Here is a 27,764-nt window from a genome sequence, read left to right as displayed (position 1 = left end):
GTGGAACGGGTGGGATGGATGGATGAAGGAGGACAGCTCCCCTCCGGACGGGACGGATGGGATGGATGGATGGATGGATGGACGGATGGATGGACGGATGGATGGATGGATGGATGGATGGACGGACGGACGGATGGATGGATGGATGGATGGATGGATGGAGGGGGGCAGCTCCCCTCCGGGCGGGCCGGGGCGCCTCGCCGCTCCGGCCAGAGGGGCTGCGCTCTCTGACGAGCCTGGGCGATGGGAGGCAGAGCGGCGGGGCGGGGTGACGGCCGCGGCTCTAATAAGGCCGGGGCTGGCGCTGGCCGAGGGCTGTTTGCCCCCGCCCGCCCCCGAGCATGCAGTGCTTCCCCGGGCTGGTGCTGGCCCTGAGCTCGCTGCTGGGCGCCCTGGCGGTGCTGCAGCTCTCGCTGTACCTGCGGGTGCCGTCCCGCTACGGGAAGCACGAGGAGCGGCTGTGCCGGCCGCGGGGCCGGCTGCCCGCGCGCTGCGCCTGGTTCCTGCAGGAGCTTCCCTCCTTTCTGGTGCCCGCGCTGCTGCTGGCGCTGCGCAGCCCGCCCCGCCTCGAGCCGCTCGGCTGCCGCCTCCTCTGCTGCCTCTTCTGCTGGCATTACTTCTACAGGTACCGCCGCCGGGCACGGCTCCGCTGCGGCCTCCCCGCGGGAAGCGATAAACCAAGGGAAGCTGCGGGAACGCGCGCAGCCGGAGCCGGACGGGCAGTGGGGTCGGGGCAGGTCCTGGTTCTGCAGCATCGCTGCCTCCTCTGTCCGGCTGGCGATCGCTGGTCCGCGTCCCTGGACTCCTCTCCAAGTGTAGGGGCCGGCCGGGTGGGTATCTCTGCCCCGGTCCGGCAACTGGGGGAAGGAACAAGCGGTGCTCGGGTGCTTGAAGCAGGGGAGAGGATGGATGGTGTATGGTTTCGATTGTTCTCTTAAAAAAAAAAAAGAATAAAGAAAAAAAGAGGTTTCACTAAGCTGGAGCAAAGGTTTGGATGAAACTAATCCAAATATTATGTAAAGGCACATGCGAAGTGCTTATTTCGGGCAGCAGAAGCGTCGCATGTGCAGCGCCAGGAGCAGCACCGGGCGCCAAATCCAGCCGTGGGAACACGCTCGAGGATGGCCAAGGGCAAACCCTCAGAAGCGCGGGGAGCGGGGGAACGCACGGCTGAGCCGTCAGGGCAGGGGAGACAGGGCTTTCTGTGCCACAGCAGGAAAGCTGGTTCTTTATGCTCAATTCGTCATTCTTACTTCACTACCAAAGTACCAATTTTTTTTTTTCTTCTGATTTCTTTTCTTTTTAGAAACCTTGTCATCTCAGAGTCAACGAATGCTGTAACTCTACTTAATTCTGTATTTACTAATCAGGAGCTCAAAGAAAAAGTAGAGTTTTGATCCACTGTTGCTCATAACTTTTAAGAGACATAGCTCTATAATTGTTACCTGGTTCTGCAGCCAGTGGGACTTGGTTCTGAGGAGTTCTTTCATGAGAAATTTGATTTTTGGTTATCTGTTTATGGAAAAAAAATGGTTTTATTAATGAAGGGCAAGTGCATGTGAACAACATTATGCCATTACATAGTAAAGAGCTATGTAACTTCTGAGGCAAATCTTTTTCTGGCTTGGTTTGCCATTTTTTATCACAATTCTTATTTCGGTTTTTGTGGTTTTTTTTTTGTTGTTTTTTTTTTTTTTTTAGTTTGCTTCATAGAAATAGAAAACATTCTTGTAATAAATTATTATTTGCAACTCAACCAAAATCAATATATTGAAAATCCAGTTGCATTATCTCTACCAATAGTTCAGGGATAGAAACTCCAGGCTGTTGTAGATAAATATAAAACAAAGAATGGTTTACAGTGCAATAACACTATGTTAGAGATACATTTATTATCACTAACATTGTCTTTGCTGAATGAGTCTGCTGGAGGACCCATCTATAACACATTTGACTTCCAGAAAGCTAGATGTATTAATTATGTGTAATTATACAAAATATGATTTAATGTATTCTGTTATTATCAAGAATTTCTGATAGATTGAGAAACACAGCTATCAATGAACACCACTAGACAATCAAAAGAAATGTTACCCTACCGGTATGCATACATCTATTGAGCCTGTGGCTTCTTTTCCAACATTGCTGCTGGATTTAGGCAGAAGTACTGTGTTTTCATACATGTTCTTTCTCAAATAATTCAAAGGTCTTCTCATCTGTTGCTGGAGTATACTTTTTCTCTTGTGAAAGTCCTCACTTCAGCGAAGTCCATATAACAATTTTCTTTCTAAGACAGCATGTTACACCGATATTGTTCTTACAGTGTGCAGCCCCTTCTCACACAAGCCATTCTAAGATTCTACTAAATCAAGTAATATATGAAATGTTGTTTTAAATATTAGTACTCTATTGTTATGTAAAAGAGCAGCAAAATCACAAATTAGGAGTTTTTCTGGGTTTCACTTGACACTATGGGAACAGACAGATTCTTTGAGGGATCCTTGGTAGAATGACCAATTTCCACATGGTTATGATTATAATTAGAGTTTTATTATAAAATAAAATCTTTAACAATCAGCATAAGATTGTTATCTACAATTTCTAGCAGGTAGGATAGTTTATTGTTACACAGAATTTTTCAGCAATTAGCGGTAGCTTTCTTATTTTCTAGAATTTTTTTATTTATCTAGACATTTCAGTTACTTGGACCCTCTGCAGATTGGGTCAAATCAGCATGTGACACAATAACTGTAATCTAGACTCAACCTTTAACTAAAAAAACATGAGCTACTCAGTCCTCGTAGGAAGAAGATGACAATGGTGGAGACATCCCTGACCATCAGGAATTCACAGGTTTTGCCATCCAGCATCAACTCCAGTCTAAGTCCACTTGCAGCTGTTAGGGCTGTTAGTCCACTTGGGCTCTTAGGCTTCCCTATTCTGTACTGAGTGCCACCACATTCTGGTGACAATGCTGGTGGGCAAGCAGTCTTATTGCAATGTTGAAAAACGGGTAGAAAGAAAAGGGGTGGATGTGTGTGTGTGCAGTGCATTTGTGTATAATGGCTGTTTGCCTTATAAAATGATGTTTGCTATGCTAACCATATTGCCAGTGGGCACTGGTCACAGTGGACTAGGATGTTTCTTTGTCATACAGTGTTTGAAAAGAAGTTCAGTAGTTTGATATAACAGCCAGGCTTTATTTAGGTTTTTCTTTTCAATTTATTATCTTTACTACAAATAACCTAATAACAGTTTAAAATACTTTTGTGATGAAATTTGACTGCAAGGGTAATGAGTAAAACATTCAATCAATTGATAATAAAATTACATTTACTCAATGTAATGGATGTAACATTTTGCATTTTCTGACTTTAAATTTTTGAAGTGAATAAATTTTTAATTATAAACATATTTTATTAATCCACTCCTACTTTAACTACTGATCATCTGACATCTGTACTTAAGCATTCCTTTATGTTTATATGAAATATGGAAAAGTTTTCCTTGTATATTTTTGCATAATTTTGTGACTTCTTTCTCTCCATAGGGAACCTTTCATAGTTCCTAATTTTGTCTCATCTACTATACCAAACATGCAAGAGGAAGGGTAGCTTTTAGTAGAGATATGCTCAGAAGGACAATATAGTCCATAATGGAGAAACAAATTTTTCAAGGACCACTGTGCCCAGCTATTCTGCCTTCCTTTGTTATGTTGTTGTTGCCAGTAGCTTCTGTTTGACTAAAGCACACATTTCAGAGTAACTTCAAGTCTTGACCTGAAGATCCCAGAAGACAAAATTCCATCAGTTTTCACTGTTTTCTTTGATAGTGTTATCTTCTGAATTCTTTTACTCTTATTTAAATGTGTTTAAAATGTCTTGCTTAAATGTGACTAGCCTTGATTTTCTCTCAGTGGTGCCTGCCCTTTCTCACCCTGTGCTAATTTAAAGCGTTCCTTAGTATCCTTCAGTATTTTCTTACCATGATATCACTTACACGGTAACTGGATCATGTTCCAATTTACTTGTTACAGAGCTGTCAGGTCCTTTATCAGCACCAGTTTGATCCACATAATGTAGGAGCACATGGTCATATTTCTGATGCATTAGTTACTGGACGTGCTATGGTGTTTATACTGAATTTGTGGGTTTGTGGTGGATTTATGCCAGCTACGGGGGAACAGACATTACCTGATCTGACACAGAGTTAGAGTGGTGCAGACACATGATACTTCATCCAACACGAAGTTGGTCAGGATAAAATTACCTTTTCATAAATTTAGGAACAGGTTTAAACCAGCAAAATTAATTTGTCCTGCTTTTGGACGTGGTGTCAAGTAGCTACAACATTTTTTATTTGATCCGAGGTATCGTAAACTAGATTTATAATGACACCGAACCACAGCAGAAGGCCTACAATGCAAGATATTCCTACCCCCCTTCCCTCAGTCCTCAGATAATTTCTGTGTCATTTTTAGCTCTCCTCTGTTTCTATAACCATTTTAAAATTAAGATATCAATGTGATGTATAATACAGAACTGGAGTTGTAGTAGCATGTCTAAAGACAACATTACTTTCCTGTTCCCCCATGTTTATTCCCATGTTTACAGACTGGGAGAGTGCTTTTCGAGTTGGAGTCATGGTAGGATGCCCTGTGTTTCCAGGCTGCTTACAAGGCTCTGGAGCTGGTGTAACCAGGACCGTAACCAAGGTTACAATCTATCGCTCCTTAGGAGTTGTTTCTGTTTGTATCACTGTATTTCTTTGATTTTAAAGTAACTTTTCTATCTGGGCATACGGCTCAATAATTCTGTCTCACATAGGTTGATATTCACCAGTTGTCTAGAATTTGTGCCATGTGCCAGCTTAATCAGTGGTAATATTGTATTTATTGTCAGGTTGTAGAGGAGTATGCTGGAGTGTTGTAATGATCATTCTAATCCTCTTCTGGAAAATCCCTGCGTTAATGCTGATGGCTCCTTACTGACAAGGACTTTAGAGGACCTCTCTGCTTGCCCAAAGGATCCCCATGAGCCAGGTCTGGCAGGTGCTGTGCCCCCACCCAGCCCACTGCTGACAGAGAAAGGAGAGAGTCATCTGAGTACTGACTGCTGGACAAAGGCCCAGCCCTCACCTAGTGCTGCTCACACAAAGATTTGCTGCCCAAGAGGATGCAAGAGAGAGGTAGATGAAGCCAGGAGACCTTGCCTCCATCATGCCTTGTCCAGTGTCCTGTGGTGAACTGTGACAGCAGTAGGTTTCTGCCTTTCTCTGCCACCACTAGGCAGCAGCCTCTCTCTTTGTGGCTTTCATGAAGGATTGAAAGCAGGTGGCGGCGGCTGCTGCTGCTGCTGCTGCTGAGGGGAGGAGATGGAAGGGAGAAATCTCCAATCCCACCCCCTACTTGTTTGGCTGCTATCCTTAGCTAGCCAGTTCTTTGTGTCTCAATGTGCACTTTATTGCCACAGCATGGTGTGAATTTAATCAAATTCAAATGCTCTCTGATGCTAAAGATAACATCCTTAAAATCTGAATTAGACAAAATCTGAAAAAATATAAATCTGAATTTATCACATCTGTTCTAGTTAAACTCACAGCTTCTTCGCTCTGAGAAGGTAGAGTCTGTGATGGTAGGACCTCCTGAAGTGATGGGGTGGAAGGGCAGAGAAAAGGAAAAAGAAAGGGAGAAAAGCAACAAATGCCAAGTCTGCCATCTGTATATGCAATCTCAGTGGAAAGCTGGCCATGAGCTTAAAAAGATGAGTGGCATAAAATGCGCATACAGGAATACTTCTCATGATAAATGACTTACAAAGTATTTTGCTTTGAAATGTAGTTTGTGATACAGCCTTTCCTGCTAGAGGGGTTGTGCTAAGAAGATACCAGCTGAAGCCCTCAGGTGGTGGGGAGAAGCCCCTTTGCTGCATTTCCATTTTGCAGTTCAGCTTCAAAAACCAAAGGTGGGAAACAAAACATAAGGTGATGAGAGGAAGCCTTTGGAATCCAATTCCCTTTAAACCTTAATGCTACATTCCTTCATGTAGTGAGTAAGACAGTGGTGAGGGACCAGAGGAGATGTCACCATGCGCAGTGGCAGCTGGAAAGGCATTGTTTCACTGATTTACAAAGTTAATCCTGAAGATACTGGTGTAAAAGACAGGGTGCTGGATTTACCCCTACTGTGCTGCCCATGATAGCTGAGGTACTAGCAATTAAAAGAAGCATTTCAGTTTCAAAGACTACCTAGAATCACATTTATTTATTTATTTTCTTCTCTTGCAACTTTGTTTTCAATCAAAGCCATAATTCTTTACTGTGTTAGTATATAAACAACCCAAACTTCTGTTTTCATTTCTGAAGTGCACTGAGGTGAATCTGGAGGATGTTAAGTAGGCTGCTCTTTGAGACGCAGCTAGATCCCCAAACTCCTTTGATTGAAGGTGATCTATTTAGTGCGCCTGTACTACAAATTGTCATCTTTCTAAAATGATCAAGGAAAGCAGGCTTTCATGGCAAGAGAATGGAAAATGAGCAGCATTTGAAAACAGCATTTTTAAAATGTTAAAACAGTTTTAACACTTCTTTTGGCCAGTTACACTCTCTCTGAAATTAAGTCAGGGGGAGAAAGACAGACTCTCCCTCTTCCTTTGCTCTGTACAATGCAACCCATGAAGTGCCTTTTTAAGCCTGCCTGTACTGCCTGGTTAGTCAAGCAGGTGCCATGTTTACCTGGGCATGCTGGTCCTTTTTTCATGTAGGTGTGCCCACTTTTGATCAGTAAGAAAAGCAGCTTAAGCCTCCAGAGAAATGCGGATGGATGGAGGCTTTAAATGAGTAAGTCATACATAAATTAATTTGCTCATAATTTTTAGAGGTATTCTGTATTAGTTTATACAGAGTTTTAGTTATGTTTTTTTAAAACATGAAGTGGATAAATAGAAATTAGATTAAGTTAGAAGTGTATCTATATATTTCTAAGTGATACTCTCTTTTTTAAAGGAATATGCTAGTGAATACGATCAGCCTATATAATAACCACCATATCCAATCCAGAGATTATTTTTTTTACCCATAGAAATAGTTATTTTATCCTTTTGTCTTAGAATGTCACCATCATTAAGTGTCAATAACTAAAGACATTTTAATTGTGGGCCTCATGAAAACTTTATCATTAATCTCCCAGTATACAACATGCAGGTATTTAACAGGTAACAAATCTTGTTCTCTTTTCCTGCTTGATGCTTTGGAGTAAACCCTAACCAGATTCCTTTTGGCCTTCACCAGCTACTCAGTAATACATTTGCATCCTCTCTCCTGCAGTTTGAACTTGGTAGTAATTCTAGATCTGGCAGTGATATCCTTAACAGCAGCTGGCCATTTGCTTTGCCTCTTTCGTGCGTTCCTTGTTCCCCACTCAATGAGTGTAACTGTCTGTGATTTATCCCAGTGTGTATCAGTAATGCTAATATATGATTTCTTCTCTTAAGTGAAAATATTAGATTCATTATTATTTTTATTCAGGTTCCTCAAATTAATGTAATAATAGTCAACAAAAATATCTCTTTATATGCTTTGCCTCAGAATTGTAAGATGCTCATGTACCCAGTGCTTTATGGAGTTTGTTTCTTTGCATTATGAAATATCTTCCAAATTATACTCTCAAAATAGAATACTAGCTGATTGCTTTCCTAACTATTAGTACAAATAATTCTATCTATACATTCATTTCCCATTGGAAAGTGGGATAACATTACAGAAACTTATTGGTTTTGCCCAGCCCAAATTGTACTCATGTGATTTTTCCTTTTATCTCTTGGTCTGGAAGATTTTATGCAGAGATGAAACTAAGAGATAACTAAACTTATGACTTTTGTGTTTCTTCATTTCTTTTCAAGACAACAAGACTATTAACAATATATTTCTATCTGACTCCAATTTGTCTGTGCTGTTTTGTCATTACTGGGCAGCTTTACAATCCCTTATGGTTTTTGTATTTGTGCTCCAGATTTTTTTTTCCCAGGTAGACATTACTGTGTGCCATGCTCCTACTCTCCTTTTTCCATCATATCCACTACTCCTACTGTGCAACTAAGGCTGTAATTCCCTAATCCAGTTGTTCAAGAACATTTTGTATGCTTGTGTTTTCCAGGATATTACAGTTTACAATTCCAGAGACATTTGTTGTTTTGCAGTCAGATCATTGGCCTGAGGTCCATGTACGAAAAGTCTGTTCTGTCCTCCGGAAGTAAAGGGAAGCACCATACACACAGAACAGGTCACAGAAGTTTTTCCTTAGTTTCATCTCTGCTACCTGGAGCAGGGCCATTAGATGCACTCAAGGAGTATTTGTGTTTGCTCTGAAACTTCACTGCCACTGTTAAATACAAAAGGACTTGGTGGGTGCTCAGTCTCAGCTGCTCTGCAGGGAGCTGTTCAAACTGCAGACCCAGGGCAGAGACCCCACTCCCAGCCACAAGGCTGTCACTGAGGCTCAGGTAGGCTCCTCTGATCTCACCTAAGTAAGGTTTGAGCCTACTGAGGAAGTTAAAACACTTGATATCCCGCGAGTTTAAATCTTTTTTTGGAAGATACATTCTGAGCTCCAAACTCCATTGAGCTTTGATAAGACTGACAAGGATGTAAAAATCTGTATTTGCATTATCAGATTCCTGCTGTTGATATCAGAAAAGTAGGATTATAAAGGGCTATGCTAAGACAGAGAGAGAAAAAAACCTAAATTACATACAGAAGTTTCAGTAAATGTTTTTACTTGAAAATTATGATGTTTTTACCAAACAAGGAAATTACTTGTTTTAATCATCGGATGTCTGTAGTAGTCCCTTCTTGGGGCTACTCTTTTAAGTAGGAAGTGAAAAGCAAGAGAAAAGTGTAAGGTTCATTCCATATGTGCAGTGGGAAATTTGTTAATGGACTTTGCTCTTTTAAGATCCACAAGTCTGTTTTTTAGATTTCTTATCATAAGAGAGACAGACACTATGGGGGGAGGTAACACTTTTTTACTAAGACAGTAAATATTTTTTGACAAAAGGAAACATTTTAATCAGCTCCTTTATGTACTCAAAAGCTTATACAATTAGGTAATTTCCCAGTTTTGTGGAGCTCAGTTAAGAAAAAAACCCCTATGAAATAACCTCTTAGTAGCATGATTATAAATCAGTGTCCATCCCAGACACTGCATCTATTTTCCTTGGTATAAGTTGTATTCTTGCTACCTCCTTCAAAACTAAAGGAATTTTGTTCAAGAAGAATTATGATAAAGAAAGGTTTTCAAGCTATAAATTAAGAGGCTATTCTTAAATTACACACCTTGGAGTGTCCTTACCTCTCTAGAAATTGATTTATATGTGGCAGGTGAATTGATCAGTAGGGTGGTCCTTACTGAATTTTGTCAAATAATTAAATTCATGTGCATCTACACACATTTGAATGTATGAACTGTGTTACTCTTTGCTGGCCACAGAGCTGACATTCTAATTATTTTTGCAGCATCTCATAAATACAACAATAGCAATGAAATTATTTTGTAAAAAAAACAACCAACCAACCAATTAAAACTGGGTTAAAATATTCAGTGCAGGAAATGGAACAAGTCAATGGACACGAAGAAAAAAATAGCATCTTTTTCTACAGGTCCAAATTTATTTAAGAGCCAACTATATCAATATTTAATATATTAATAATTATTATTCATTATATAACTAATTCTTATCTATTCTTATATATTACATATAAATATATTAATATTAATTATTAATAAATAAAGAGCCCAGCTGTGAACTTTTGAAACACCAGTTGCTACCATGTTAATACCTAAGGATGGGCAGTAAGTGAGTCAAAATGTGACCTGCAATAACAGTGAAAAAAGGTCCCATTTGAAGTAAGCTGGGTTTGACCTACTCCTTCCTAATTATTCTCTATAAACGTGTAATAGAGTAGCAACACCCAAAGTCAACTTTTGCCATATATAAGATACCAATTTGCTTATAACAGTGCTAGAGTTCACCAGCTTAATCCAACATTTACCATGCTGGGAGACTGCTTCCCAGAAATGTCTTTGGAAAATGTCACCTTATCAAGGTGCATGTGCCTCTGCAGAGCTTTTGTCACTCCTGAGAACAATGATAGAGAGGAAGAAAAGTTGTATTTACATTATGCTAGTGAGTTTTTTCTGTCTGTTTTCTTCTCTTTAGAAACTTTTTAAAAAAAAAGACAATTATTAAAGTGTTCACGTTTTCAAACCTGGCCCAGGTTAACATTACTGAAGCGAAATGTGTCTCTGGCTGTTCCCAGGGAAAGCAATTTAAACATGGTAGAGTTGTTTGAGAAATGCATTTGTATCTGTTGAAACGTTAAGATAACATTTTTAGAGTCTGTTCTTCTGGTTCATCTGAGGCTGTAAGCAGAACCACAGTGTGTGAGCCTGCAAACCAGCTAAGGATGGTCCAGGCTGGCACCGTGGGGCAGAGCAAGACTTTTATGCAACAGAGAAGAAGTGGTCTCCTAGCCGGAGTCCTGGCAGCATGGATTGGGAAAATACACATTGTCTTGAATGCCGTGAAATAAAAAATCCTGTGAGGCTTACAGTGAGGGCTGGAAGGTGGGAAGAGAATAGCAAGGAAGGGGCAAGTAGGAGAGTTGTTAAAACAGCTAGGGCAGTAGTGGGGCACGAGTGAGAAGAAATGGAAGGGAAAAGGAAACAATGTGAGAGGCCAGTATCCAGGTATCAAGTGACACTTTAATACTGACACTATCCACTGTGTTGAGTGATTCACTTAGCAACTTTCAGTGTTAGGAAATCTTTGGATGTATTTTGTGAGGAAAGAAAGATGATTGTGACTCAGAGTCAGCCCATAGTAGTGTTTTCCCTTAGAAAAAGAAGAGAGGATACATTAGAATGATCAGAGGACTTAGTAAGTACAAACTCAGGACCTGACCTGGTCATTTCAAATTTTGTTCTTCTCTGTATATATGTACTGACATGGGTACCATGAGACCATTCAGGTTCAGAAGAAATTTGGAATACTAACCTTCCAAATGTAAGATATTTCAACCAAAGTTCTTCAAAATGTGACCCTAAGGATTTAGAAATTACAGTTTTCAGCTTTAACTTCCTTACAGTTAAAAAAAAAAAGAAAGAAAGAAAAAAGTATTCAGTGTTTCTGGCCATTTTAGTTATGAAGAAGACTTTCCCAAAACACAACAGGCCTAAACTGCTGCAGAGGTTTATTACTGAATCTTTCAGTTTCATAGCTTTGTAACAAATTTCATTGTATCGTAACAAATAAGGAAGATGACCCAATGAGGCACTTATGAACTCTGTGGTCTGTGGTGAAATGATCAAAAATCCCTTTGTCAGTATTCTGCTGCATGGTGAAAAAAAGCACTCTCAACAGAGGCAGGACTTCAAACTGGTTTTGATGAGAACATCTATAAAATGGAGCTAAAGAGAAACTGCTTTAGTTTACAGCCTCAGATTTCTCACAGTTTTGTGAGCACATTGAGAGCCATAAAGAGGTGAGAATCTGAAGAAGGAAGGACAAAGAAGGAACAATGTCAGGAAGAATGGAAAAGCAAAATGCAGGCAGAACAGGAGTTCAGGCATAAAAGAGGAAAAGAAGGAACTACTAGAGTGGGAAAAGTCAGTTAAGAGTATTTTAAAAACTACTAGTAATGTGTCTTACAAATCTAGTTGCAACTCTAGAGTCTAGTGAATGTTGGTTGGATACAGTCTGACCAAGCTTTAACTTTGAAGAGGGATAGCTTACCAAATGGTAATTTCTCATGCCCATGTGGACAATTTCTGGAAAATAATGACACTTAATCAGCTAAGTGCAGCTATAAGAGCACAGATTTGCGCGTCCTTGGATTTTGTACCACTTCTCATGTAGATGTGTCCTTGTGTTCTGCTAATGCTCTCAGCCTCTGTGAACTCTTTGCAAGCTCTGCTCCAGTAGAGCAGGGAGCTTTTCAAAGTGCATAACATAGTGTCTGGTTGAGTTACTCTGGCACACACTTCACACTTTTGGCAGACACCCACAGTTTAGCAACAGGAGCAAAGTGATCTGTTTTCATAAATATCAAGTGGTTATTTCTGAGGAAGAAAAGAGTAAGATACCTTGCTGAAATATATGCTTTGGCTGGCTAAGCCTTTGACACATTATTGCTTTGATAAAACAACAAACATTCTCCTAATATTTAAGTACTGCTGCCCTTTAGATAATGTCAAATAGCAGAAGTAATCATGAAGCACTGCTAGATCTGCACATTTGTCATCACCATAATCCATCTAGTCATGTTGAACCTTGTCTTGTCCTCTAATCCTCATACAAATATAAATCTGGAACAAGTTTAATTAGGGTTTCAACTGTGACAACTGGCCTGGCACCAAGTTCATCAGAGCCCCTCTCACACCAAGATAGCTCCAAGTTCCCATTCCCCGGTGGTTTCTGGACGTATAGAGTCCTCAGATTTGCTTCTCATTCCTGACGGATGTTTGTCTGGCCTGATTGAGATTTCTAATAAGTTCCAGTGCTTCTCTGTCTCTCCCTAATGTCTAAGCTGCATTTTCTATACAGCTGTTTAGGCCTATTGCTTCTTATTGTGTTCCCAGTAGATAAGGAGAATGTTTTACTAATTTCTTCTTTGCAGCAACTTTTTGTACAGTTGTAGATTGTTATAATATCCTCCACTGGTTTTGTCTTAGCTATTTGAAAAAGCCCTGAGTCCTTCAGTCTTTCTACTTGTCCTATTTCCTAGACCAAAGTTGTTTTTCTCTGGGTTGCTTCCGCTTTGTCTTTGTCTTTTATATAATGAAGAGTTCAGCTGGACATAGTATAATTTAAGTTCCTAGTAACACCATCCAAAGTAGAAAGATTACTTCAGGTGTCTCCAACAACATTCCCATTTCCACATTACATTTTAATATTTGCCTTTTTCACAACAGCCTGACATCATTGGCTCATGCTTAGTTTGCCAGCTACCAGCACTCTCCCTATATGCAGCCTGTCTTTTATATTTGGTCTTAGCTAAGTATAGTATTTTGCCATTGTCTTTATTGAATCAATCTATTGTTTTAAAACTATTGAACCACTATTTCAAGATCAGTGAAAACTCTAGCCTTCACTCTTGGTGTGCTCAGCATCTCCCAGAGTTATGTCAGCCACAAACATTGCAAATTTTTTTTCCCCCCCGAGGAATAATATTAATGAAAAAAACCCCTGAGTAGTACAAGAAAAGTATTTTGCAGAACCTCTCTCACAAGATCCTTCTATTTTGATAGTAAACAATTTTTAACTATCCCTCGATATAATTTTTCAACAGTTTTGCAGCCACCTAACATCCTCTAAACCAGGAAACCCAAGTTACTTATAAGATTGACATGTGAGACAGTGTAAAAAATCTTACTAAGGTCAAGAACACCTTCTGCTCCTACTATCCCTCTCCCACAATATATCTAATTTATGTCAATGCCTTCACTCAGCAAATCTACTTTAAGAAGACAGGATTACCTAAGTTAAGTATAGAAATGAGTCCTGTCTCCTGCTGTTGTAGACATTAGGATTCTGAGACAAAGAGTTGTTCCAAGTAGAAATGTTTGGCTTTTTAGACAAAAAGTCCATCATGCTGTACATTCTGGACTGCAATATCTTGGCTGTGCAGTGCCTGAGGAGAAGTTGTGAGTTTATATGGGATGGTACTGATTTTGACAAGGACCTGTACAAGATACATATTTCCTTTGCTCTATTAGCTTCACCGTACCTTATTTGGCTATGAGAGAAAAGCATTTTAAAAACAAATCCCCATTTTTCCAATGAATATGCCCAGTTTTACAGGTGATGGTGAGAAAGATATTAACATCTGGTTCATCTGGCTCTTGCTTCAGTTGCTTTTGGTTATGGGCATTCAATCAGTTTTTCCCATTGTTTAGTTCAGCTCTCATTCTGATCTCCTTTCCACATTACAAACAAAAAGCGGGAAAAAGGGGCTAGCAAATAGCAAACAAAAAGAAAACAATATTTTTAATTAAGGGTATATAAAACTTTTTGGTGTTCATACATCAAAATGGAAGCATTTGAGAAACAAATATACCAGTATAAATGTATATTGAGTGTAACTTGCTGATGGATTGTGACTTGCTGAGTCAGCTTGTTAATGCACCAAACCAAACAATTCTGTCCTTGGTGTCCCTTTAGAAAATGCATAATAATTGAAGTATAGGGTTTTGTGTCTATACCTGCAAAACCAGTAGAAAAGATCAATGCTCTTCATGATTCAGTAACTTTTTACCAGTGACAAGGAAGAATTCTCCTTTGCTGGTTCTAACTAGACACTGTTAATCACTGGGAGATACCAGATTTTCTAGTGACGTTTTCAGAAATAATGGAAGAAAATCAAGAGGACTAGCAAAGTAATTTATAAACAAACTTGCAAAACACTTTTGAAACCTGTCTGCTGTTGTAGTGAATTTAGAAGAACAAAAATTTATGCCTTGGAATTAAGCCTACACAATTCTTCTTTACTAAGTAAAACCAAACACCCATTTTTAGGCTCTATACCTTTCCTTTTTCTTCCTTTTTTTCAACTACTTATATTTTATTAAATATAGCACAGCTAATAATATCTGTATGCAACATGACAAGGACTAAGCTGTATCTCTGTCCTTCTGACCTTGTTAACTGCATAGCATGCTTAAAATTTATAGCAATCAATGAAGCATTACTGACTAGTACTAGATAGAGAGAATTGACTGAGTTCAGGTGTTTATAGTGTTGGAACTGAGCATTACATAGTTCAGATTCCTTAAATTTATCCCACGTCAAATGCATAATGTTTTATTTCAGCTGTGATTGATAGTAAAATAGATGCAGCATTTTATTTTTAGCCTTTCCCATCAGATACATATGCTTTTGAAAATATTTGGGTATTTTTTCCTGTGATCCCACTTTATTCAAAAGTAGTGGTAAGCAGCTGAGCTTTTCTGACCCTTTGCCAAGGTTTCAACCTGAAGTCTGTATTTAACAGTGTGGCCAGAAGTCAAGCACAGTTGCTGATTCCCTTTGACTGTTCTGCAGGTGTTGTCATTCATGGTGTCAGTCTTCCTGGCATAGCATGTACCACTCTGGAGCTTCACCCACAAATGCTGGTGTTAAGCACTTGCTAATCTATTCTAGAGATTTTACTCTATCATCTTTAGAATGTTCAGTTGTGTAAAATGCTAGATGAGTCATGAGACATTAGGAAACCCTGAAGATATCACACTGGATTAGAGCAGAAATCCTTCATAGTTTGCATTCCCTTGGCAGAAGCCCATATCAGATCATTCAAAGCAAAGTACAGTAGATGGTGGTCAGTTGTCTGGGGCAGCTGCTACCTTCTGCCTCCCCTAAGTGGAACACAGGAATTTATCCCCTGAAATACAAATACCAATATTGATTTCAAACCTGGCTTGTTTACCTTCTCAGACTATGGCAGAATCCATAAGAGTAAGTGGGGAACAAAAAGGCAAAGCATCTCAGGGTAGGATGTTTGAGGAGAGGAATATAACAAGTGAGGAGGTTTTACCTGGTGTGTGATGCTGGGGCATCTGTAGACATCATGATGAAGGAGGGTTAAAATGGTTCATTTTACTTTTGAAAGTATTTTACAGTATTTTGTTTTACTTTCCCTTTGAACAGATACAAGATTGCCTGCTGCTTGGAACTGACAATTGAACCAGTACATTTGTTTGAACCCAGTCTGGGATAACTGAAAATTTTTAATTGACCACAGGAAGCTTAGGTGTCAGATTTTGTTCTGGCGTTTACTATACATGGAGAATAGACTTTAGAGTCTACTCCTTTAAGTATTCCATAAGAACCAGTGTAATGCAACTCAAAAATAGTAAAAGTTAAAAATTACCTCAGAGTGCAATTCACAAATAACGTCCAGGATTGGGCTCAAAAAGAGAAAGTATGTGCAGACTCTTCAACAGCAGATGCCTTTGGAATGTGTAATTTGATATCTATAACTCTCCAGAATAATTAGAGGCTTTGTGCCAGGCATCACAGATACCTTAGGTAAAAGTCCATCATGTTTGTGAACAACTTGAGCCTTTGTCCAAGTGGTCAGGTATGCTGAGGGTGTCCACAGCTCTCTGGTACTGTGATTCCAGGGACAATCTATGGCAAAGACTCCTATGACACTAATTGTTGCAAATAGAACTGATTTGAGGTTGGTGTAATCTCCCCAGGTTTGGACACCGACCTTTTCAACCTGTGCACAAAATAGATTAAAGTTAACTCCACTGTTTGATAGAAGACAAGTCCTTTCTTTTCAGGTCTGGTGGTAAGTTTGTGTAATGCAAATCATATTGTTTTGCTTATCACCTGAGGTACAGATAATTGTACAAATAAGAAAATTGAAGCACTCCCTTAGGAAGGAGTTGCAGTAAAGGGTTTAGAGAACTCTGACTTAGAGAGGTCTTCAGTTGAGAATGTACCAATAAAGTGGTGAGAACTGCAGACAACACCTCAGCAAAGAGTTTTTAGTGAGTGGAAAAGGGACTGTGACCTGTGCCCTTAATGTAACAGGGTATCTCATCTACCTGTGTGATCCCTGCAGCAATTGCTCCCATACATACCCCTCAGTGTGATGGAGTCACTCAGTGACTCCGTGGCAGGTGAGCTGTGAGGGCCCTGAAGGCATCACCCTCGCCGGGGCCCAGCTGCCTGCCCTCACTTGGGCCACCAACCCTCCTCGACTTCTGTGTGTCTGGGTGGGACAAGCGAGGAACCAGAGTGTGTGGAGCCCAGACCATGTAGAAATGGTTCTCAGGCACCATTCAGTATGTTGGTTCATGCTCACCAGGGATTCAGAGCAGACCCTGCTCTGCATTGTCCAAGGAGAGCTGAAAAATCCCTGCAGGGATTCAGAACATTCCTGGTCAGGAGAAGTTTGCAACTCTCTTCTGGAGGCTGGCCAGGGTTTCAGGGGATGAGCCAGGGCATTCAGATAGTGCCCCAGCATGGGAAGGACACAGTTGGTTTATGGCCAGCACTTGTCTTCGAGAGGAAGGGCACCACATCATCCCTGCCTGCTGTTGCAACCTTTCCGATTCCTAGCCCCTTGTTCATCCCAGTTAGACCCAGAAGAGGCCCTGTTGGCAGAGGGCTAGCTGGGCAGACACAGCAGGAGACTGGTGACCCCAGGCTTAGAGGCAGCCGGGTGCCACCCAGTCTTACCACCAGTCCTCAGCCCTTGACCCAGTTGCCCCAGGTGTAAAACACCATGAGTTTCCAGACCAGAAAACATGAGATGTTGCTGTCTGACCTATTGCATCTAGGTCCTGTAGAGGAGAAGACACAGTAGGAGCATAAACATCTCCAAATGACAAGCTGTTGGAGGACTGAGAGTCCACTCTTAATGGATTGTGATAACATTTGTGAGAAAATTTTCACCTTCTGTGGAAAGAAGAGCAAACCTATAGTTTCCCTTGGTTTAAGTGAGAGTCTCTGGAATTTTCCAGAAGCAGGTCTTGAGCAAGAAATGTCATGTAATAGCAAATTATTTTCTCTACAAAACCTGTTGTTCTAGAAAATAAATGATGGAGAAGAAAATGAATAATTCATTATTCACTCATTTAAAAAGAAGCTGTTGGCAATGGTTTAGTCAGATGCAGTGCCTTTGGCCAATAAAGATGATAAAGGAATAATGAATTAGTCATCAATACTGCACTGAAAGAAAAAGGTTGAATTTGTCATTGGACTAAATCCAAAAGGCCAGATTTGTTATGTTATTTTAAAATGGTGGCCTTCAGTCCCCCTTAGATTTTCACACTGCAAAATAGTTCCAGCAGAGATGCAGACTCTTCCATGGAACGTTTAAACCTATTAAATGTCCCTGTTTTATCTCTGTTGCTTTTTCAACCCCATAAGGAATAGTTCATGTACCCTCAAGTAGCCATGTAGTACCACCCAACAAGTGCTGTATTAAAATAACTACTTAGGGCATTGTTCTGATACAGAGAACTGAATCTGGCCTCTGGATTTACAGACCCACAGAGATTTCCTTGGAGAACTTGTTCCACAACAAAGATTCTTGGATGAAATCCTGACTTGGATTGTCCAAATTGTTATGAGGCAGGATTACAGTGATGCCAGGATTTCAATTCCCCAACAACAACAGAAAAGAGCTGGTGCCTCCTGGCTACCCTGCCATTGTACTTATACCTTGCATGTAGGTTCTTTCTGTCCTGTGTCCACCACATCCATAGTAGGTAGGTCTTTGGCCTCTCAAGGGCCTATAACATCTCTCCTGCAATAGTAGCATCAGGAAGCATCATGGAAACGATCAGCTTTGCTGGGAGCTGACAAAAACTTCTGTTTGCATCAGCGGTAAGAATGCAGAGACTCTTACACGTAACTTAAATGTAACTTAAATGTTACTGAAATGTAATGTTTTGACAAAGGATAAAGCAATGCCAGTCCCTCTCAAATCTGCTACATAAATTCCCCTCCTAAACTCATTTTGCATGGTTTGGCATCATTCCCTCTTCTATACAATTTGCTTTTTCCAAGCCTTTCTTTGCAAGTTTCACACTTTTTCTCATAACTGTTCAGTCCAATTTGTCAATACGACTTCAACAGGCAGGTTGGGTTGCTAAATCTGGCCTTGCCTACTCATAACTCCAGCATCACATTCTGAAGGGGCAAAACCAATAATTATTAGTAACACAGCTCCAAAGAGCATTCCTTTCCATACTGTAATAAATATCACAAATGTGATATCACGATCTGAGAAATATTTTATGACTTCTTAAGTTTTACTGTATTTAGAAATATTTATCACTTCTGCATCACAACTGCCTTAATTGCTGGAAATCTATTTTACCTTGCTTTGGAAAGCAGTGAATGAAACATGTTGCTGCTTGTACTCTGCTTACTCCCTTTCAGACATGCTTAGTGTGACCTAATCTAGATTTACAATGTTATGACGTTTTATGCCTCAGCTTGCTCAAGTTGATGTTGGCAACATGGGATGTGAATTACTTATCAACAATGCTTATATACTAGTATGATGAGCACCATCCAAAGCCCAAGAAGGCAAATGAAAGAAATTAAGAGTGTAGATTTTACCACTTACCGAACCTAACTGGCCAGTTAAGAAAATACCTACTGAATATAACTTCTCTGTTTCACTCTTCCAAGGACGATATGAATTGTTCAAAGTGTCAAGAGGGATAATCCCGCCTGAAACAAACATATATGAAAGTTAAAACTATACAAGTACCAATTATTTGCTCACACACATGTTAATGCTAATGTTAGCATAGTGTTTGTCTAAGGAAGACCTAGGTACTGAAGCTGCATAAGAATCTTTGTGTTCAGCATATTAAACTTAGGGATTTAGTTTTTCTTATTTTAAAGAAACACTTGAAAGCATGGAGGGGAGACGGGGACTGGAGGAAAAACAGCTCCCCAAGCAGCCAAAAATATCGCTTTGACTCTGTGTCAAAGTGTTTGAGCAGAGCAGGACAAAGCTGCTGTGTGTTGGAGATGAGTGGAAGTCTCTGAGTGGAGTGGGAGAGGCTGAGAAAGGGGATTACATCTTAGACTATACACTGCAGGGAATGAGAGCGCCAGAGGGGTCTCAACACTGCCTTCAACTCCCTCTGCCACCATGTGCTAAAGCCTTCAGGGATTGGTCCCTGTAGATGGATCAGAAATGTCTTCTCCATAACAAAGCTCCTCCACGATGCTTGTGGCATAGTAATGCTCATTTAGAGAATCAATATTGCAATTGGTACTGCCCTTCACAAACACTGATGATGTTTGAACATCATTGTGCCCATGAGCCTCCACAGCATCCTTCACCTGGTCCACCAGAGCTTTACATCAAGATCTTAAAATGAAAATGCTGTTAGTGGGCACAAATTCCTCATTTTCATCAACAAGGGAGGAGGAAGGTACAGAAATGTTCTGAAAGCTTCATTGAATATGGATGAGCTTTCTAACTTCCCAGCTTGTGTGTAGTCCTGAAGGACAGGAAAAAGATGGTTATCTGTAGCATTTCATGTTCTCATTAATTGCTGATCTTATATTTTTGCAGTTGTTTTCTTTTTTTAATCTTTATTAACCTATTTTCTGTTTTGTGTTTTGTTCAAGTTTTTTTCCCTATTACAGAGAAATTGCAAATACAATGTTATCATGAGCAAGATGCTGACTTTGTTTTCTTATCTACCTTAGGACATTTATTTACCCGTTCTTCACTAGAGGCAGACCTTTCCCACTGCAATTGCTTTTCTTTGGCATGTTATTCTGTATCTATAATGGCTTCCTCCAAGGGTACTACCTGATTTACTGCGCTGAATATCCAAACGACTGGTGCACCGACATCAGATTTACATCAGGTAATTACAGCTGCAGGATTACAAAGATCTAATCTCCAAGCAATTTGTAAGCATTTTGATTATGTTCTAATCTTCACTGAACATGAGTCAAATCTGTTGTGATGGAAATCAGCCTAAGACCTGCCTGCTGGCCCAGATAAAACAAATAAATATGACTTTTCTTTGCTGCTAGCCAGCCACATTAGAAGATGTACGATGTTGTGCATTAGTCTCAAATCACAAGTCTTCTTTTACTGACACCACTCCAGAGCCTTCTGCTGCTATGGGTTATGGAGATGCAATCTCAAGCCCCAGGTGCACAGGGATGTACCCTTACTGAGCCAGAAGTGTCAATCCAGCAGTGGTTGTGTGTGAGTGCAAGCTGTGACTTTCTCTTCCCTGCCAGGGAGCTTTTCACTTAATGCAGCTATTCTGACTGAGAGAGAAAAGAAGGGCAAAACCCCAGCATGAATGAGGCTTTAAGGACAAAGGGCTCCTTTTTCTCGTGTGAGGCACAGGGGAAGATTAGAGATCATGCACAGTCTGGTTGTATGTTAATACAATTCCTTTATATTTTGTAACTTAATAGCTTAGCTGAATTTCCCCTTGTAAAATCCTTCAGAGAGTAACTGAACAAGAGTAGCTAGGTGGCATTACAGATTTGGTGCTGCACAGAGGGTGTTTTTTAAATGTTAACATAGAAATGAAGATTAACGTGGAGGTCTGAGGAAACATTTTGGATATGGTAAGTACAAACTAACCAAGGTACTTCCTGTACCCCATTTCAGACTGCGGATGCAAATTCAGTCTTTTCAGACAGCATCATGTATTAAAAATTCTGGACATTGCTTAGTAAGAGCTCCCATAGCCAATAAATAAAACACCACATCACTTAATTTTTATGATAAATAAAAAATATATTTAAAGGGGGGGGAAAGAAAATCAGCATCAGTAGTACTTGAAATATTAAATAGAAAACAAACAGTATATTCTCCTCTACAGACTGTTGCTACTGGAAGTGTGGAGGTTTTATCGGCATTTAGCCTTTTTCCTATACTTCATAGTGCACACACCACCTCTATTACTTTCCTCGCTTTCCAGTCATTGTCAGAGGTGGTTTTCTCAGTGTCTAATGTAGCATGAAATGTAGGGTAGGTCATCTGCAGAGTTTCTCAATCAAATGTCTCTATTTTTTCAGCTAAATGGAATATGGTTAATGGATCACTCTGGCCAGAAACTGTCAGCATCCTTCAGGGGGTACCTGCTCTCTGTGTATGCCCATAGCTCTGTCCAAGCAGCCTCACTGGCAGCAGACTGAGTGGTGCTCAGATGTAGGTTCCCTTCCTGGATTCAGGGATGTGCTGGATAACGTTGTGTCTCTGTGTTCCTCTTCCCCAGCAGTAAAATGAGAATCTAGGTACTTGTCTACAGCTCAGTGGTTACTCTGCAGCTACGTCCACAGCCCTGTCTGGCTGTCATCAGTCAGTTAGTGTCAGCTGGGTACTTTGTGTCTTCCCTTGAATGTTCAATAAATGGTGACAATGGCCACCTGGGAAGTTCAGCTTTTTCTCATATTAGCTGTAAGTGCTCTGGTGTCACCAGTCATCTATACTTCTCCTGTTCAGCAGCCTTCTTGGTAGCAGCACATCTTTTGACTTGAGAAAGAATCCAGCCACTTCATGTTAGGACCCCTATCTGCCTGCTGCACAGTTAAACCCCATATTTGTGCTTGAGTAGGAATGACTAGACAGAGCTGTCTTTCTAATCCATTTCTTGTTTGTTCCTTAGGCCTCCTTTTATTTCTGCTGGGAATGGGAATCAACATTCACAGTGACCTCCTGCTGCGCCAGCTGAGGAAACCTGGAGAAGTCACTTACAAGATTCCTCAAGGTATATTCTTGTCCCCTACGTCCTTGAAGAAAGTAGGGCAGCAGGATAATGTTTTCTGACTGAATTCACTGGAAAGCGACAGTAGTGTCAGAGGTGCTGGTATCACACAGGTACTCGGTTCAGGTGTCCCTCTAAGCTGCAGGGACCAGCATGAGCTGGGTGCAGACAGTCCAAGAGAAGCAGCAAGACTATCTGGAAAATATGAACTGTGAGGACAGGTTTTTGGAAATGGGCTGGATAATTTAAAGAAGATTGAAGTGGGAAATAGGAAGAGGATTTTAGCTTTGTAAAAGGCAGCTGTAAAGATGTAAATAGGTCTTTTCCATGCCCAAGAAGAAGAAGTAGCAGACTTCTTACACTGCAAAAAGGAGATTTGAAGTGTAAATTTTAGGGAGAAAAAATAACACCAAGGATGCAAGGTGCTGAATTGCCTTTCCTAAGAAATGTAGAGCAACATGGATGGGGACCCAAGACTTTCTTGGTTTTGGTGTTGATTCCTTCTGCTGCCTTGTTATAGATAGTAATATCTCTACCCTGGAGCTTCTCACCTACAACACTTACCTGCCTCTTGTAAATGTTGTGAAAAACTGAGATCCAGATTTTGCATTCCCCAATGGCAGTGAATTTGCAAAATATTTTTGGGACATAAAAGAATTTACTAATGTTAATAATTTCAATTTAAATCTAATAATGGGCTTTCCTAAGTTATTTGCCAAATTAAAATAAATGATTGTGAAAGTGCTGGAAGCCTCTGGGTCAGAATTACCTTTGATTCTTTGGTTCTTGTGTTTATACAAGAGCGCAGTACAAAATCCCCCTTTGGCATGGTTCCACTGGCTTCAGGGAAGTGGGTTTGGGTTGCTGTTGTGGACCTTGAATAAGAAAGAGAGTGTATTTTGCTGCTGACTTTATGGGAAATAATTTTCCATGTGCAGGAGGTGACTAAAAGAATTAAATATTTTGCCTGTTGATGCAGGGGGACTGTTCACCTATGTTTCTGGAGCCAACTACTTTGGAGAAATTGTGGAATGGTTTGGTTTTGCCATAGCAACCTGGTCCCTACCAGCCTTCGCCTTTGCCTTTTTCACTCTTTGCTGCATTGGGCCACGGGCTTATCACCATCACAGGTATCAAAGTGTTCCTTGTTGTATGCTGCTGTTTACACTTAGAGTGGAGTTTCCAAAATGCCAGAATGATAAAACTGAAATTTAATACTATGTACAAGAAGTGTATTGGCCTATTTGTGACTGGGTGGAGCCCCTGTCATATGGGCCGGACAGTCATTTAATCCAATATGAGTTGCATCACTGCTTCTGCCATGTTAAAGCCTCTTTTTACTGAGCCTCGTAAATGTGAGCCTTTCCTAAGGGTTCTCTTGCAACCCAACCTCTTCAGTCATTTGGAGTAGATATTCTCCCCTGCTCTGAATTCCTGAAGTTTCTACTTTAAGTCTGTTAGAACTTTAGCAGTATTATCAGCTTTCCTTTAGTTAAATAAACTGGCGCAAATAGTCTTGGAATGCTCTTTTGCAGAGTAACACACCAAAATAACAAAGCAAGTCAGTTTGGAGGAGTTTTAAGTTTCCTCAGCTCAGATGGATTTAAACTGTGCAGTTTCCCTGTATGTATGCAGGTTCACTCTCTTGCTTATTTTCTTTCAGGTACTATCTCAAGACATTTACGGACTATCCGAAATCAAGGAAAGCCTTGATTCCTTTTGTTTTTTAATGATTGAATTATGGACTCTTTTTTTGGTTTTTGTAGGAATTTTTTTTTCAATTCCTGGTTTTAATGTTAGGTCTGATTACAATCGTACAAATGATAATCTGAGGTTGCAACAGAAAAGAAGGTAATTTGGAATGGAAATTCTTGTGTTTAACTCCAGGGTAAATTGCAGATAGTTGTGGGCACAGGGACTTCCCAAACAACATATTTGCTCATTGGTGGAGTTCTACCTATGGAAAATGAATATATAACTACACCGACATCAGAGAAAAAACACTGGCTAAATATTGATGAAGAAAAGTAGAACGTAAACTCATTACCTTGGAGAAAGTCTTCAGCAGCCACTCCGGTTTATAGCACTTCTGCAACTGCTTCTTCCTGCCTCCACGCTGTAGTACACGTGCCCTTGCTCTGCTGGCAGTGCCCTACAAGTTGTCACACTTTAAACCAGAGTAGGGGTCTCATTTGCCCAAAAAATTACTCAGCCCATGATTTTTCATCTAAAAGCCACCTTAGCTCCCAGAAACATAATGTTACAAGAGAGTACTTGTGCTGGCACCAGGCTGGGAGCAGTGTGCCATGGCACAGAGGTGATGTTAAGTACACAGAGATGGAAGCTGGCACTCACAAGCACAATGTCTGTGTTCCTTCCTTAAGCAATACTCTCCTCACTGTCAGATGATTAATCTTCAGCCACCAGGGTTTGTTTTTTAAATGTACTTCATTATAGCACTTGCAGCTCCATTAGGATTTCTTTTTCTCTTGCAAATCCAGATCTCTTTTCAGAATAAAAATTTTTCCACTCAAAAACACTCAGTTGTTGTGTTGAGTGACTTGAGATGGTGACTTGAGACTTGAGATGGTGGTGTATGACAAAAATGACAACAAATAAGTTCTGTGTTATAGAAAATGTTCTCTGACACTGGCAGTACATTTTGTCTATGGAAAACATTTTCAGATACTCTTATTAGGAAATAATGCAGAGATATTACTGAATTTTCACAAAAGCACAAAATGTCTCTTCTTAATTTCAGAATACAGTAAGGAATATTAAAAAAAAATGTCATTAACCCTTTTAGGAAGAGATGTCCTCATGGATGATTTTAGTTACCCTTCAGAGCATAAAATCCTGCTAAGAATTATGCTGAGTAGCTGAAAATAAAAAAGACCAGACTGCACACATGAAACATACTACCTGCTGCTGGAGTAACCTGATTGATTGTATGCAATTTCCTCCAAAACACAATAAAATTTATGTAAAACACAGAGCTGTGCTAGCCTGTAACTTACTGTTTGCAGAAACAAGTCTCTGCAATATTGCTTACCAAGCCTGCTCACACTGGCTTCCTCCTACTGGGCAAACCCTCCCCCCTTCTTTGCTTATATTATTAACTGTCTTCATTTCCACATAGCAGAGTAGCCAGCTGAGGGTGAGAGCCATTGCACAGTCCCTCTACAGCCCACCAGAGAACTGGAATCTTTGCGCTGTGTAGGCAAAGGGAATGGAGGGACAAAATAAGGTACAAGCAGAATTATTGTTGCATGGGATGAGAGTCCCACATTAGCACCACCACTATATTTTCCTTTGGTTTCCTTATTGAAAGCAAGGCTGGAGGCAACAAAGGTACCAGTTTGGAGGGAATGGCCTCTTCCCTAGGGAACGGACATTGAGTGTGAGCAGCAGCCATGCTCCCCAGAGCTCCCTGCCTTGATGGTTCCTCCTCGCAATTTTTACCTCCAAAGCCTTGCAAATTATGAGAGAGCGAGTAGTCCATGAGTGCCAGTGTTCCTAGCTGCTCTCTCCTCCATCTACTTCTAAGCCAGGGGGAGAGCAGGGACCAAGCTCTGTCTCACTCTTTGGACCAGAACAGGACTTGTGCCAACTTTTCTGTCCTTCCTAACTGCTTCTCACATCAGAACAGGATTATTCCCTGCATTTATTTTGGCTTGCTTAATATGTGCAACAGATGGAACATTATTGCCACTGTAAGTCCCAGATATCCACTGCAAGGGATCGGGGATCAGGATGGGACAACTGGTGCTGACCCAAGGTGGGAGATAGTCTGCCTGCAGTCTGGGGGGGGCCCACAGCCTGGCACCCCTACACTGGCTGAGCACAGGGTGACTTGAGGTGGTGAATGCCTTGCAGGAACAACTCCATCCTCTCCATCATGGGTCTTAGACATGTTACATGGAAAAGGGTTGCAGGTAGGAAAGGAGCACAACTTCCTACTGCCCACTCCTGTGGCATTTTTTGACAGCAGGAGCGACACACATGTGCATTAAACCCCCTACAGGCACTGACTGTGGTTAATCATGATGGAGAGGAGACATAGGTTATCCCCACGTTTAGTTTCCCTGTGAGGCTGGTGGCAGCTGCCCTCCCTGCAGGGACACCAGCCTGTCCCACTGTGCACAGGAATGCAGCACACTTGGGACCACAATGCTCCTGAGAAATTTCTTTCATAAGCCCTTACTTCTATAAGGAAAAATATATTCCCTTTGTCTGTGGGAGAAAAAAAGCAGCAGACGTTTTCATATCCCTCTGCTCAAGCCTCTGGAGGCTACGTACACATATGATTTCAGAGATGACCGTAAATTGTTTTGTAAAGCAGCACTTCTCTGACTTTCTTTGCAATGTCCTTTCGTCTGCCAAAACCAAACAAATGTGTCCTCTGCTGGTAAGCATTTAAAATAATAGATCATTCCTTTTCTCTCCCTTTTGCAACACTGTTTTTCTGTTTCATTTCCTCCTACCATTCACATTTTAGTTTTCATGTATCTTTGAGGAACATTTATGTTTGGGTTCTGTTCGCCTGGAGAGAGTCTTCCTCAGAACAGCTCTAAGTGTCGCTACTCTGCTAGAAAGACCTCTCTCACGCAAAGCTGATTACCCAGCCTTCATCCCTGCAGGCAGTCTGCTGGGAAAATGCATCCTTTATGCCCAGTACTCTTGTTAATTTAATTATTTTTGTATTGTTTGAGTGTTTTTTTCAAAAGCTGACTTTCTACAAACATGCACCATACTGCTGTGGTAATACACAAATGGCTTAATCATGCATCTGACAGTTTATTCTGTAGAACGTGCTCTCTGCACCTAAGTGATCAGATAGACCACTTACGGATACCAGAATTTAGATATCTAATCTCTTCTGACAACCAAACCCAGAATTAAATGCTGTTCACTGGGAGGCAAAGAGGAGAACAATGGCACTTGCCAGCCCTCATTCCCATCTCAGTGTGCCACACACACTTCAGCTTTCGCCTGGCTTTAGTCCATGCTTCAGATGACAGGTCACTCAAGACAATAGAAACCAGCTCCAGACAATGTAGGGCATTTGTAGTTGTTGTTTTAAAGTACATATTTTACATAATATATTTACACAAAAGGCAACACCCACCCGCTCCCCCCGCCCCCCATTTTGGCCCTTGAGTGACTGTCTTCAGAACAAGCACCCATCTGAGAGCTGCACTCCTGTTCCCATTACACTCCTGGAATACAGAGTCTCTTATGCTTGTACTGAAGCTCTGAATGCTTCTGCAGAAATATCAAACCGTGGTGCGTCCTGAAACCACAAATACTGAGGAACTCTCCCTAAGTAGGCAGAGTGCTCCAATGGCTTAGGCTCAAGAATATCTGTTTTGTGTTCTTGGCTGTGTCGCTGATTGACTGACAAACTCAGTCAAGTTACTCACTGCTTTTGGAATCCTTCCCTTCCCTTCCCTTCCCTTCCCTTCCCTTCCCTTCCCTTCCCTTCCCT

General features: G+C 40.8%; 1 protein-coding gene across 1 annotated transcript; it reads left to right on the top strand.

The window, feature by feature from the left end:
* Window positions 1–243: 243 nt before the first annotated feature.
* On the top strand, window positions 244–25,255 carry SRD5A2 (steroid 5 alpha-reductase 2). The gene is given in 6 exon segments (XM_027681646.1): window positions 244–286; window positions 289–625; window positions 20,247–20,410; window positions 22,178–22,279; window positions 23,256–23,406; window positions 23,940–25,255. Coding segments are annotated over 6 exon segments (864 nt in total). The 3' UTR covers window positions 24,007–25,255.
* The last annotated feature ends 2,509 nt before the right edge of the window (window positions 25,256–27,764 follow it).

Source organism: Neopelma chrysocephalum, unplaced genomic scaffold (genome assembly GCF_003984885.1).
Source record: "Neopelma chrysocephalum unplaced genomic scaffold, ASM398488v2 Primary Assembly neopelma1_61, whole genome shotgun sequence".
NCBI classification, from domain to species: domain Eukaryota; kingdom Metazoa; phylum Chordata; class Aves; order Passeriformes; family Pipridae; genus Neopelma; species Neopelma chrysocephalum.
This window is presented reverse-complemented; position numbering and strand designations above follow the sequence as displayed.